The 14,418-nt window shown below is 42.9% G+C and overlaps 1 protein-coding gene across 12 annotated transcripts in view; it reads left to right on the top strand.

Moving 5' to 3' along the window:
- PHC3 (polyhomeotic homolog 3) overlaps positions 1–14,418 on the top strand; it is a 99,803-nt gene that overhangs the window by 15,159 nt on the left and 70,226 nt on the right. For 8 of the 12 annotated variants that reach the window (XR_008891137.1, XR_008891136.1, XM_056565161.1 and 5 more), the window contains exon 2: positions 9,263–9,402. Coding sequence is in view for 10 of the 12 variants with exons in the window: in XM_056565161.1 (XP_056421136.1) it covers positions 9,289–9,402 (114 nt within the window). In the remaining 2 variants the exon portion in view is untranslated. Of the gene's footprint in view, positions 1–6,042; positions 6,060–7,933; positions 8,027–9,262; positions 9,403–14,418 lie in introns of those variants that run through there. The other 4 variants (XM_056565157.1, XM_056565153.1, XM_056565156.1 and 1 more) reach the window with 4 other exon arrangements.

Raw genomic sequence — 14,418 nt, 5'->3', positions numbered from 1 at the left:
AGCTCAGAGGAGTTGGAAACCAAAACCAACAAAACCCACGTGCGACAAACAGGATGCGACATAATAATAAATACCAGGGGAAAAAAGCAGTCGGGTAAGAAAGCAACATAGACTTACAACCCGATTTTCTTAGTAAATGAGGGCCAATATTGTAACATTTTGCAGCCAGCAACTTAACCCATTGTTTACCATACTACAGACAGTTCCTAAAATGGACAGAGATGTCAGCAGAGAGCACTGTGGTCATGATGTCAGCAGAGAGCTCTGTGTTCCAAAAAGAAAATAATTTCCTCTGTTGTATTCAGCAGCTAATAAGCACTGGAAGGATTAAGATTTTTTTTAATAGAAGTAATTTACAAATCTGTTTTACTTTCTGGCACCAGTTGATTTAAAAAAAAGGTTTTTCACCGGAGTACCCCTTTAACCCCTTAAAGGGATATTCCGCCCCTAGACATTTTATCCCCTATTCAAAGGATAGGGGATAAAATGTCAGATCGCCGGGGTCAGGTCGCTCTGTGCGTAATGACGGGCGATACGGGGGACGGAGCAGCGTGATGTCATGGCTCCGCCCCTCGTAACATCACGGCCCGTCCCCGTAATGCAAGTCTATGGGAGGGGGCGTGATGACTACCACGCCCCCTCCCATAGACTTGTATTGAAAGGGGCGGGCCGTGACATCACGAGGGGCGGAGCCGTGACGTAACGATGCTCTGGCCCCTGTACCGCCCATCATTACGTGCAGAGCGAACTCGCTCTGTGCTGTAATGATAGCGGGGATCCCAGGGGTCCCCAGCAGCGGCACCGCGGCGATCTGACATCTTATCCCCTATCCTTTGGATAGGGGATAAAATGTCTAGGGGCGGAATACCCCTTTAAGGACCACAGGTTTTTCCGTTTTTGCACTTTCGTTGTTTTCCTCTTCACCTTTTAAAAATCATAACCCTTTAAATTTTGCTCTTAAAAATCCATATGATGGCTTATTTTTTGCGCCACCAATTCTACTTTGCAGTGACATCAGTCATTTTACCCAAAAATCTATGGCGAAACGGAAAAAAAATCATTGTGCGACGAAATTGAAGAAAAAAAACGCAATTTTGAAAATTTTGGGGGCTTCCGTTTCTACGCAGTAAATTTTTCGGTACAAATTACACCTTATCTTTATTCTGTAGGTCCATACGATTATAATGATACCCTACTTATATAGGTTTGATTTTGTTATACTTCTGTAAAAAATCATAACTACAATGCAGAAAAATGTATACGTTTAAAATTATCACCTTCTGACCCTATAACTTTTTTATTTTTCCGCGTATGGGGCTGTATGAGGGCTCATTTTTTGCGCCGTGATCTGAAGTTTTTAGAGGTACCATTTTTGTATTGATCTGACTTTTTGATCGCTTTTTATTCATTTTTTCATGATATAAAAAGTGACCCAAAATACGTTATTTTGGAATTTGGAAATTTTTTGCGCGTACGCCATTGACCGTGCGGTTTAATTAATGATATATTTTTATAGTTCGGACATTTACGCACGCGGCGATACCACATATGTTTATATTTATTTTAATTTACATGGTGTTTTTTTATGGGAAAAGGGGGGTGAACTTTTATTGAGGAAAGGGTTAAATAACATTTATTAACTTTTTTTTTTTACACTTTTTTTTTTTTTTGCAGTGTGTTAGCTCCCATAGGGACCTATAACTCTGCACACACTGATTGCCAGCACTGTTCACTGCAAAACAATAGCTTTGCAATGATCAGTGTTATCGGCGGTCGATTGTTCAAGCCTGCATCTCAGGCTTGGAGCAATCAATCGCCGAGGGGACACGCTGGAGGCAGATAAGAGGACCTCCGCTCATGTCCCAGCTGATCGGGACACCGCATTTTCACTGCGGTAGTCCCGATCAGCCCCGCTGAGCAGTCGGGAAGGTTTACTTTCGTTTTAGACCCGGCGTTCAACTTTGAACGCCGCGTCTAAAGGGTTAATAGCGCATGGCACCGCGATCGCTGCCAGGACCGACCCGATATGACGCGGGGTCACCGCATGACCCTGCATTATATCGCGGGAGCTGGCCAAGAATGTAAATATACCTCCTTGGTCGTTAAGGGGTTAAAGGACTCCAAACAATTTTTGTTTTTGCACTTTAGTTTTTTTCCTCCTCATCTTCTAAAAAATCATAACGTGTTACATTTTACATCTAGAGTAGGGATCGACCGATATCGTTTTTTTATGGCCGATACCGATAATCGGTGGAGGTTAGGGCCGATAGCCGATAACTTATTCCGGTATAAGTTATCGGCTATTCATCCCCCCTCGACACCGCTGCAGGTCATTGATTTAAAGCGGGCGCTTTAAATCAATGCACTGCAGTGGCTTTTGCGGTGCCATAGGCCGCCGCCGCCACCACCCGCTTCTCTGCCGCTACCTGTCAGGGTGGTCCGGGCCACCCTTCCTTCCTGTAGTGTCCAGCGCCATTCCGGGTGGAGGGTGAACCGGTCCGGGCTGTCCTTCTCCGGGGGTCATCTTCTCCACTCCGGGCAGGCTCCGGCCTAGTAGCGCAGCAGTGACGCCCGTGCGCAGCGACGCACCTGACGTCACGGCGTAGCGGCGTCTATGCAGCGTACTAGGCCGGAGCCTGCCCGGAGTGGAGAAGAGGACCCCGGAGAAGGACAGCCCGGACCGGTTCACCCTCCACTTGGTATGGCGCCGGACACTACAAGAAGGAAGGATGGCCCGGACCACCCCCATTACGGGTAAGTTTATTTATTTTTTTATTGACTCGGAGGGTGGGGGAGGGGCCAGACCGGTATAGTGGTATGGGCAAAAATCCATACCGGTATACCGGCCAGCACTACGGTGGGGGGTGCGATGCGGTGGGTCGGGGGGGGCGGTCGCGGTGCGGTGGGGGCGCGTTGCGGTGGGGGCAGTGCGGGGGGCGGGGCATTATCGGCTTATCGGCAAGATAATTGCCGATACCGATAATGCCCAAAATCGTGATTATCGGCCGATAATATCGGCCATACCGATAATCGGTCGATCCCTAATCTAGAGACCCATAAAAGGGCTTGTTTTTTGCGTCACCAATTGTACTTTGTAATGACATTACTTACTTTATAACAATCTGTGGCGAAACAAAAAAATTATTTGTGGGGTGAAGTGAAAAAAAAAGAAACACCATTTTGCAACTTTTTAGGGCTTCCAATTCTACGCAGTGCAATTTGACACCTTATCTTTATTCTGTAGGTCCTACGGTTACAGGGATACCCAATTTATGTAGGTTTTATTTAATTTTACTGCTTTAAAAAAAAATTATATATTATAAAAACTACATGCACCAAAATTAGTATGTTTAAAATTGTCAAATTCTGACCCCTATAACTTTTTATTTTTCAGCGTACGGGACTATATGAGAGCTAATGTTTTTTGTGCCGTGGTCTGTAGTTTTTAATCGGTACCATTTTTGTTTTGATGGAACTTTTTGATCGCTTTTCATTAATATTTTTATGGTATATGAGGTGACAAAATGCACAATTTTGGACTTCGGTATTTTTTTATGTGTACGTCATCGACCGTGTGGTTTAGCTAACCTTTATATTTTAATAGTTCAGACATTTACGCACGCAGCAGTACCACATATGGTTATTTTTTTTTACATTATTTTTTTTTTTAAAGGAAAAGGGGTGATTCAAACTTTTATTAGGGGTGTGTGTGTGTGTGTGTGGGGGGGGGGTGCTTATTCACATTTATTCCCTTATTTTTTTACCACTTTTTTACTTTCTTTTTTTTAGCCCCCTTAGGGGACTATACCATGCAATCTTTTGATTGCATACACTGATCAATGCTATGCCACAGGCATGGGACAGTAGATCGCTGATCGGATGAGGAGGAGGCGGCAGGTGAGGACCCTCCCGTCGTCCAGTAAGCTGATTGGGACATTGCGATTCTGTCGCGAAATTCCTGATCAGCCCCGCTGAGCTGCCGGGATACTTTCACTTTAGACGCCGCACTACTTTGATTAGCTGTGGGTCTTGACTGCCCATAGCAGCTGGGACCCACGGGGTTTAACCTGTTCTCTGCTCGTGAGAACGGTTTAAACCCCATTAGTGGGACTCAGGACGTAGAGGTACGCTCGGAGTCCTTAAAGGGGTACTCCACTAGAAAAAAAATGTTTTAATTTACTTTCTGTCTGACCACAGTGCTCTCTGCTGACACCTCTGTCCATTTTAGGAACTGTCCAGAGCAGGAGAGGTTTGCTATGGGGATTTTCTCCTACTCTGGACAGTTCCTAAAATGGACAGATGTGTCAGCAGAGAGCACGGTGGTCAGACAGAAAGGGAATTCAAAAAGAAAATAACTTCCTGAGGAGCAAATAGCAGCTAATAAGTACTGGAAGGATTAAGATTGTTAACCCCTTAAGGACCAATAGTTTTTCAGCTTTTGCACTTTCATTTTTTCCTCCTTACATTAAAAAAATCAGAACCCTTTAAATTTTGCACCACCAATTCTACTTTGTAATGACATCAGTCATTTTACCCAAAAATCTACGGCAAAACGGAAAAAAATCACTGTGCGACAAAATTGAAGAAAAAACGACATTTTGTAACTTTTGGGGGCTTCCGTTCCTACGCAGTAAATTTTTCGTTAAAAATGACACCTTATCTTTATTCTGTAGGTCCATGCAATTAAAATGATACCCTACTTATATAGGTTTAATTTTTGTCGTACTTCTGGGAAAAATCATAACTACATACAGGAAAATGTTTAAAATTGTCATCTTCTGACCCCTATAACTTTTCTATTTTTCCACGAACGGGGCGGTATGGGGGCTCATTCTTTGCGCCATGATCTGAAGTTTTTATCTGTACCATGTTTGTTTTGATTGGAACTTTTGATTGCTTTTTATAAAAATTTTTATGGTATAAAAAGTGACCAAAAAGACGCTATTTTGGACTTTGGAATTTTTTGGCGCGTACGCAATTGACCGCGCGGTTTAATTAACAATATATATTTATATGGTTCGGACATTTACGCATGCGGCGATACCACATATGTTTGTTTTTATTTTTATTTATACACTTTTTTTTTTATGGGAAAAGGGGGATGATTCTGATTTTTATTAGGGAAGGAGTTAAATCACATTTATGAACTTTTTTTTTTTTATTTTATGCAGTGTTATAGCTCCCTCCAGTGGCTAAAAAACTGCATTGACTGATCTCTTACACTTTTCAATGCATTGCCAAGGGATTGCATTGATCAGTGTTTTCTGCGCTTGATTGCTCAAGCCCTGATTTCAGGCTTGGAGCAATCAAATGCCGATCGGACAGCCAGGAGCAATGTAAGACACCTCTCGCTGTCCTGTCAGCTGTTTGGGATGCCACGATTTCACAGCGGCGATCCCGAACAGCTCCGCTGAGCTAACGGCAGTGTATTCTCCCGTTTTAGACACCGTGATCAACTTTGACTGCGGCGTCTAAAGGGTTAATACCTAACATCAGTCCAATCGGCGATGTCCGGTATTAGCCGCGGGTCCTGGTTGCTGAAAACAACAAGGACCTTGCAGATACGAAGTGTGCTCAGCTTCTGCGCGCGCTTCAGATTGGGAGCGGCCACAGGACATAAATATACGTATGTGGTCGTTAAGGGGTTAATGGAAGTAATTTACAAATATGTTTAACTTTCTGGCACCAGTTGATTTAAAAAAAGAAAAACATTTTTTTCCAGTGCAGTACCCCTTTAAGGACTCGGGAACGGGTGCGTTGCCTGTTTGCCCTGCGTCCTTAACTGGTTAAGACCACAGTGTACTGATCTTCTTCCAGCAGAATAATGCACCATGTCACAAAGCTCACATTATTTCATACACGACAATGAAGTCACTGTTCTCCAATGGCTTCCACAGTCACCAGATCACAATCCAATAGATGACCGCGGGGATGTGGTGGAAGAAGAGATTTGCATCATGGATGTGCAGCCAACAGATCTGCAGCAACTGTGAGATGTCATCAATGCCATATGGAGCAAAATCAGCAAAATCTCTGAGGAATGTTTCCAGCATGTTGAAGTATGCCATGAAGAATAAGTGTATATGTGTGTGTATATAGGGATATAAAATATATATATATATATATATAATAGGGGTAAGTATTTTCCTTAGGGAGGAGCACTGCTTCTGGTGTAGAACGGAGATCCAAAAAGGCCATTAGCACTACGCGAGCTTTTTGGGTAAAGGAATATGCAAAGCCGCTCATCACACCACCTTCTAAGGTAGCATGCCCTAAGATCAGCCATCAGACATAATGCCAAGCCAGAATTCTCCACAGAAGGGAAGAAGACCCGCGGAGTGCTAATGGCCTTTTTGAATCTCCGTTCTACACCGGAAGAGATGCTCCTCCCTAAGGAGAATACTTGCCCCTTTTAGCTAGTCACAGGCCTCTCACCTCAGCCAAGCCAGATTACCCTGTTCTGTACTGACGAGGGGCAAGCACCCCGAAACAGCTGTCTGCAGATGGGTCTTCTGGGGAGAATTCTGGCTTGGCATAAATCCCAATCAGTTTCTGAGACTTGGCAACTGGAGCCAGAGCTGATCTTAGGGGATGCTACTAGAAAATGACAAATCAAGATTTAACTGTTAACTGTATCTTTTAAGAAGTTTTGGTGATTTTGTTTTCTCATTATCAATTTTAGTGCCCATTCACGCTACGGAACCTATGCCCGCAATTTCTTACTGGGCAGCAGGTGCTGGCAGAACAAGCTGGCACTAGAACTGCTTGGAAATGCATTGCCTCAAAAGACGGCAATGGATTTTTTTTGCGGATTCCTTTGAAAGAAAGAACATACTAATTCTTTTGTTGGAGTCTGGGATCTGGGAATTTCCGCAGCGGAACATCCGCCGCGGAAATTCCGTAGTGTGAATAGTGTAGCAGAATTCCACTAAAATTCAGCTTGGAAAATATGTAGTTTGAATGGGCCCTTACTATCTATATTTTATTATAATCCTGAAATCTTGCGTTCTCCATTCTGGCCACTAGGCCTAAAACTAAGCTAAAGCTCTGTAGAGATCATTGCCCAGCAGTGCCCTCCTTATCAACACAGACAGGAAAATAGTGAAAGGTGACACAAGTAGAAAACAGAGGTGTACACAATGGCTGTTGTTCACAGCTCAGCCTCCCCCTCCCTGTAGAATCACCTCTAAAAAGATCACAACCAGACCCTTTCCTGTTCATGTGAATGGGACAGCTCCTGTCTATTATTGCCTATGTCCATGGGGCCTACTGTAAAGCATATCTCTAAATGCAGTTTAAAAATAGCTCAGGCAAGATGGTAGCCCCTACAATAATGTACAAAAAATGTAATTAAAAGAATTACAATCAGAAAATAAAAACATAACACACGTACGCCACAGAAAAACCAAATGCTGCATTTATAGGTATTATATTCTCAGGCTATTATAAATGCCGTTCCACGGTATATAACAATATTCCACGCCCCCCCCACAAACCCCCCCCCCCCAAAAAAAAAAAAAAATATGACCCACGAGCGATGTCCTGCTTCTGCTCTCACCCCAAATAATTATCAGCCCAGTGCTGCGCTTTCCCCATCGGGGTAAATACTCACATATCACCCGCAAGCGCTGCCCTCCTCGTCGTCCTGTTTGTTGCTGGCCACCGGTGCTGACACTCTGTACTGTATGCTGTATCCCTTTGCCCGGGCTGCAAAAGATTAACTAAATAAACTTTAACGCATGTTCCTATGTCGGCCTTACGCTCTTCCTGGGAACAGGAACGTCTGAGAGCTGTCAACCTATCACCAGCCGAGGCGGAACATCGCTGCGGCCGGTGATGGGCTGACGGCTGTCCGACGTTCCCATCCCCAGGAAGCAGGTCCGGACCAACGGGGAAGGTGAGTTAAATTTTATTTTGTTTATCTTTTACAGCCTGGGCAAAGGGATACAGCATACAGTACAGAGTGTCAGCGCCGGCGGCCCGCAACAAACAGGAGGACGAGGAGGGCAGCGCTTGCGGGTGATATGTGAGTATTTACCGCGATGGGGAAAGCGCAGCACTGGGCTGATAATTATTTGGGGTGAGAGCAGAGGCAGGACATCGCTCGTGGGTCACATATCATTAGTTCCCAGATGTGGGGACAGCACAGCGCTGAGCTGATAATTCATTTATTCCCGAGGGGGAGGGGACAAACCGGTATTGCGGTATGGGGAAAAATTCATATCGTGCAGGACAAAAATTTCGGTATTCGGTATGAACCGGTATACCGCCCAGCCCTACTGTATACCTCTAAATAAGTCATACAATCAACAGCAATACTAGTATACAAGGGACAACTATTATCATCATACATATTAACACATACTGGAGCTACCACTGACCAAGTCATACAGTTTGAGGGTAAGGTCACATGTAGCGCATCCGCAGCGTATTTGTCAGCCAGAGTGAGCCTCCTGCTGTGCCCGTGTGTCATGCAGGGATCTGCTAGTCGCACGCATGTGCAGTTTACTCACAGACATTGCGGTCGCTCCCCCTGCTCTCTGAGCTAGGCCAAGAGTGGCCTGTGAATAAACTGAGCATGCGGGCGTGACTTGCAGATCCCTGAGTGTCTACTCATAGCGGCAGATTGCTGCTACGAGCTGACAATGCAGGACACACAGGCACAGCAGGAGTCTCATGGTCATGATCAGCACATCCGCAGCATCAAATATGCTGCTGATGCGCTACGTGTGACCCTATCCTGAGGCATAATCAACTACTCTTCTGAAGAGGGTGGAGATCACGCATATACACTCTCCTTAGCATCAGGATATTGTGGAACCTGGGAGTGAATGGAATTAGGAACAGGGAGATATGAAAATCTAAACGCCTGGTCTGCAGAGGGTAGTTGTTAAAGTCCAAAAACTTTATGAAGTCTATAAAAGTGCATGGTCTTAAGTGTAATACCAGGGAAGGTCTGCCCTGGATTTGTGAACGGGACTCTTCTCTATGGTCTATAAACAGGGAAGTTCTGTTGGATGACTTTCTTTGTTCACATTGGCCATTTATTTATGATTATTTACGTTTCGATCACAATTTCTACCCCATATTATAGAAAATGGTCATGTTTAAAGTTGTGTTTAAAAAGCTACTAAAACTGAATAGCATACACTATCATATAATGTCTGGGGTGGGTATGCAACTCACCATATATACTGAGCAACATATCAGTGAATCAGTTTTTGTCCTCCAGAAACTTTAGTATTTTTTTTTCCTCCCCTAGACAGAGTGAAATATTAACCAGGGACCATGGAGGGTGAGCACAACGTTACCACATCGTCGCCATCTCCAACAACTACAAGCACTTCTGCTTCCCATCCTCCCCCTATCTCTGTGTACAGCTCAGACCGCCATGCTGTGCAGGTATGTGTCCCCTATTGCTGGATAACACCACAGGAAGGCTGATTCTTGTCTTATATGTTCAATTCCATCTTGTCCAGGATGTCTTCCTTTTATGTGGCTGGCGATGAATAATCTAGTAGTCAGTATGTTCTCATTCTCATGACACAAGGAAAGAATTTCAGGCTGTTAGAAAGTGAAGTGAGTTCTCTCGCTGTAAAGAGTGGAGAGAAAACACTGGGCCCAACGCAAAATCTGCAACAGGGCCTCATGTGCCATTCATAATACTTGGGGCCACCTTAGTCACCAGGGCCCGGTGCGCCTGCTACCTCCACACCCCTGATAAGCCTGTAATGCTGGCATTTGTCAGCCTGTGGTGCCAAAATGGGGATGTATGATTATTTATATAATATGTATGACCAACCTTATTACTGGAATGATAGCCCAGAATTGCATTCACAGTTGTACCCGCTGGCTGATAAGACAAAAAGAGTAATATCTTGAGTTATTGCATTATAGAGGGGAAAGTCATTCAGTGCTAGCTTTGCCAATAAAATCTAGCCTTTATTTCATGAGTACTCATTTATGACTTGCTTATGCATTTCTGACCATGCAGCCATTAGTCATAGTTTTTAGGGCTTGCACTTCTCCATGTCTGCACATGCTGTCATAGGGTAGGGTCACACATGCCGTATTTTGCTGCCTTTTTACCTACCCATTGAAGTCAATGGGTAGCAAAATCAGCTGCAGAAAATATGCAGTAAATATGTCTTGTCCAACCCCACCCTTATACTATAATACATATGTGATCATCCAGAAGCTGCATCTGTGCCTGGACGGGCCTTTTGAAGAATTTTAACAGTGACCTAGAACAAGCTTTATATATCTATTTTTTTTTTTTTAAATAAGGATATCAATAAGTGATGTGGTTAAAAATATGTGAAAAGTTTTTGTCAATTGTATGAGCCAAACATAGCTGTAGTTTTATAGATCCGTGTACATGTTAAATATGATTTTTACTGCGTTTATTTAGAGTATAGAATCATTTGTGGCATTCTTCTCTTACACCTTATTATAGTGTGTATAGTGAGAGTGGCAGAAATAGTTTCTTAGGCTAGGATTACATATGTCCAGTGTCCGGCATACGAAAACCCAACCTAAATTTTGACGCAACTGATGCCACAACTGATGGCAATGTGCATCATTTGTCATCAGCTGTTTAGCATCCAGTGTTTCTAAACGGTGGACAGGGGAACGCAGCAAGATGCATTCCCCTGTCCGGTGCCGGTCTGCCGAGTCCAATCATCCGGTGTCCAAACTGAGACGCGGGATGAATGTAAACTGTCCCATTTAAAGGAAAAGGATCAGTTCTAGCATCAGTTGGCGGACAAATGTAAAGGAGGCCTTGGTGAGTTATTATATCATTTTATATATATATATTTTAGAATCTTGATACATCCGCTCGAAAATCACAGTATGTATAATAGCAATAACATTTTTATAGCATAAAAGATCTTTTCAGCTCAGTTTGCATTGTCTCTACCACAGCCGCTCCTTGCTCACAGCATTATCCTGTTGGGGGAGGGTTCGTACAAGTGCATGGGGTTTCTCCATGAGACACTGCTTTCTGCCAAACAAGGGAGAGATCTTACACAAACAGTGAGCCTCCAGCTGTTGCGAAACTACAACTCTCAGCATGCTGGAAGTTACAGTTTTTCAACAGCTGGAGGCACACTGTTTGGAAAACACTGCATTACAGTTTACGAAAAGGCATGCCACATTGCTTTTTCCTACCCATTCTCACAACTGGTACAAGCTTGTGTGTTGCAGTGCTAACAGTGTTAATGCTGTAGTGTGATATGATAGAGACAACTCAGCTGTGTATGGACCTTATTAAAATCATTAGGTGGCTTGTACCACTCCATATAGAATAGGAAGTGGTTATTTATAAATAAAATGAGGTAAGTTTGGGGCGGACACATCACAACCTGTTTAATACGTATAGGAATTCTGAACACCACCATGAAGAAATCATTGTGGAACTACAAAGGGGAAGCTTTTTGTTCTTCCATTTTTTAACCATACTCTTAACCATACTTTTTTTTATCTGTATAATTTATAAAGATCACCACTAGGTGGCGATAGTAAATAAAATGGATTAAAAAAAAGAACTTTGCCAACTACAAATACTACTGTATTTATATGTAAATAATACACTTAGGTCGCTGTATTACCAGAAATAGATGCCTAAATATAGAAATGAAAGTGCACAATACAGAAAAACTCCAAGCGGAAAAGGGATTAGGTCCTTTAAAAATTTTGGATTGGTAATCTTGTAAGATGCCAGATATATTTGGAATCAATTTCACTGTAAACTACAGTTTTGTCCCCTGTGGCAGATTTTTCACCGCCTTCAGGGTACCACTCCGTGGGTCGGATGTAGAGCGCCTGGTCCACAGAGTGTAAGGAGATGAGAAGTGATGTATAGCATCACTACTCACCTCCCCTGGCCATATAGTATACATAGGTTCATAGTATACCCGTGTAATCTATACAGATAGCTGTATATAGTGTATACAGAAAACGAGGTCCACTTACTTCCCTTTCTCCTGTCCCCGCCAGGTCTGTGATGAGAATAAAATACAGGGAACCCTATGCATTTATTTAGAGTCTCCCTGTCTGGAAAGACACTGCCAGAAGGGTTTGTACAATGTGAACACATTCTCAGACTTGGTATAAATAGAAAAAAGAATGTGTAGCTCACTTAGTTTTGAGGAAGTATATACCCAAGGATAACGGTGATGCCTTCACCCAAAAAGGGCAAAAATGTATAAAAATGGAAATAGAATTAACCAGTCCTCAAAGGTATATTAGAAAAGGAGGAAAACATAGAAGGAAAAAATAGAAAATGGATCCAGATATTGCAAGTTTATATGAGGTGTATAAAATATATATAAAATCAAATCAGCCTCATATCGCCTTAGCAGGGGCTTAATATAACATAAAAAATTATATGTAAAAAAGGGGGTAATAAAAATATGCTGATGGTTGAGGCGTATATACCAACTGAGGTGAATAGCAGCTGAAAATGGTAAGGTGCACTTAGTTCATAGAATAGTTTGTTAGTGGTACAATGTAACAATTCAGTGATAATGTAGCAGTATTTAGCAATAGTTCATAGAGTAGTTCATTGGTGGTATAGTGCAACAGTTCAGCAATAATGTAGCAGTGTTTGGCAATAATTCATAGAATAGTTCATTGCTGGCACAGTGCAACAGTTCAGTAATAGTAGCAGTGATGTAGCAAGTAATAACTTCCACTATTGGTGAATGATCGTTGGTGGTATAATGACACTGGAATAAAGCAAGGTTGGTGCACGGCACCACTCACCGACCGTAAGGGATGTAGAAGGATGAACAGTCTGGGCTGGCACGGAGCACAACACTTACACCAGGACGCCGGCATCCACTCGTGTACCAGCACAGGACTCATCTGTGTCTCCATCTGCCAGCCACCATGGCAATTATCTTCCCATAGGCCAGAAGCTGGACTGTGCCAGCCGAATATCACGGAACAAACCTGGTGACCGAGATCCTGTACAATCGCACAGACGGGCACACTTTTGAGTGCCTGGACGCCACCGTGACAACCCAGACTTTTCATCCTTCTACATCCCTTACGGTTGGTGAGTGGTGCCGTGCACCAACCTTGCTTTATTCCAGTGTCATTATACCACCAACCATCATTCACAAATAGTGGAAGTTATAACTTGCTACATCACTGCTACTATTACTGAACTGTTGCACTGTGCCAGCAACGAACTATTCTATGCATTATTGCCAAACACTGCTACATTATTGCTGAACTGTTGCACTATACCACCAATGAACTACTCTATGAACTATTGCTAAATACTGCTACATTATCACTGAATTGTTACATTGTACCACTAACAAGCTATTCTATGAACTAAGTGCACCTTACCATTTTCAGCTGCTATTCACCTCAGTTGGTATATACGCATGAACTATCAGCATATTTTTATTACCCCCCTTTTTTTTTTTTTTACATATTATCATTTTTTTATGTTATATTGAGCCCTTTCGCCCAATGCAAGGGCCCTGCTAAGGCGATAGGAGGCTGATTTGATTTTATATTTATTTTATACTCCTCATATAATAAACTTGCAATATCGACATTTTCAGAATTGCCACCCTGGCTCCTGTTTGTAGCTTCGCCCTTTATGACATCATCACTACATGGACAGGAGCGAGGGAGGTAAGTGGACCTCGTCTTCTGTATACGCTATATATATACGCTAGCTGTATATATTGTATACTACACAAAGGGTTAAAGAGTACCTGTCACCAAACAAAACTTTTAATGTAGTGTTCCTTGTGTAATTAGAAGACACTTTCCCATTCACTTTCTTTTAAAATTATCAACATAAATATGTTCAAAATGTAATAGAAAAATCGGCCACTAGGTGGCTCTGTTCTGGTCCCTGCTGCAATTACGGTAATCTCCTCCTGGCCTGTCAGAAAGTGTTTCTCTGTACTGAGCTTGATTACTGAAAGATGCATAGAGCTTGAGGTCTTCTATTCATCACAGCACTGCAACGATGTGAGAACGGAAGTGGTCCCCCAGCAGGCTTCACTGATGTCATGCCTGCTGGGAAACGCCCACTTTTTCCTGTGGGGAGATTGCACTATGTGAGTAAGAATAAAAGTAAGATACAGAGCTTTGGAAAACTTTTTTTTTTTTTTTTTTAATCAACTGATGCCAGAAAGTTAAACAGATATTTAAATTACTTCTATTAAAAAATCTTCCAGTACTTATTAGCGGCTGTATACTACAGAGGAAATTCTTTTCTATTTGGATTTCTTTTCTGTCACGACCACAGTGCTCTCTGCTGACACCTTTGTCCATGCCAGGAACTGTCCAGAGCAGGAGAAAATCCCCATAGCACACATGCTGCTCTGGACAGTTCCTTAAATGGACAGAGGTGTCAGCAGAGAGCACTGTGGTCATGACAGAAAA

The sequence above is a fragment of the Hyla sarda genome, chromosome 3 (assembly GCF_029499605.1).
Source record: "Hyla sarda isolate aHylSar1 chromosome 3, aHylSar1.hap1, whole genome shotgun sequence".
Lineage (NCBI taxonomy): Eukaryota > Metazoa > Chordata > Amphibia > Anura > Hylidae > Hyla > Hyla sarda.
Note: the sequence above shows the minus strand (reverse complement) of the source record. Positions and strands in the feature narration are given on the sequence as shown.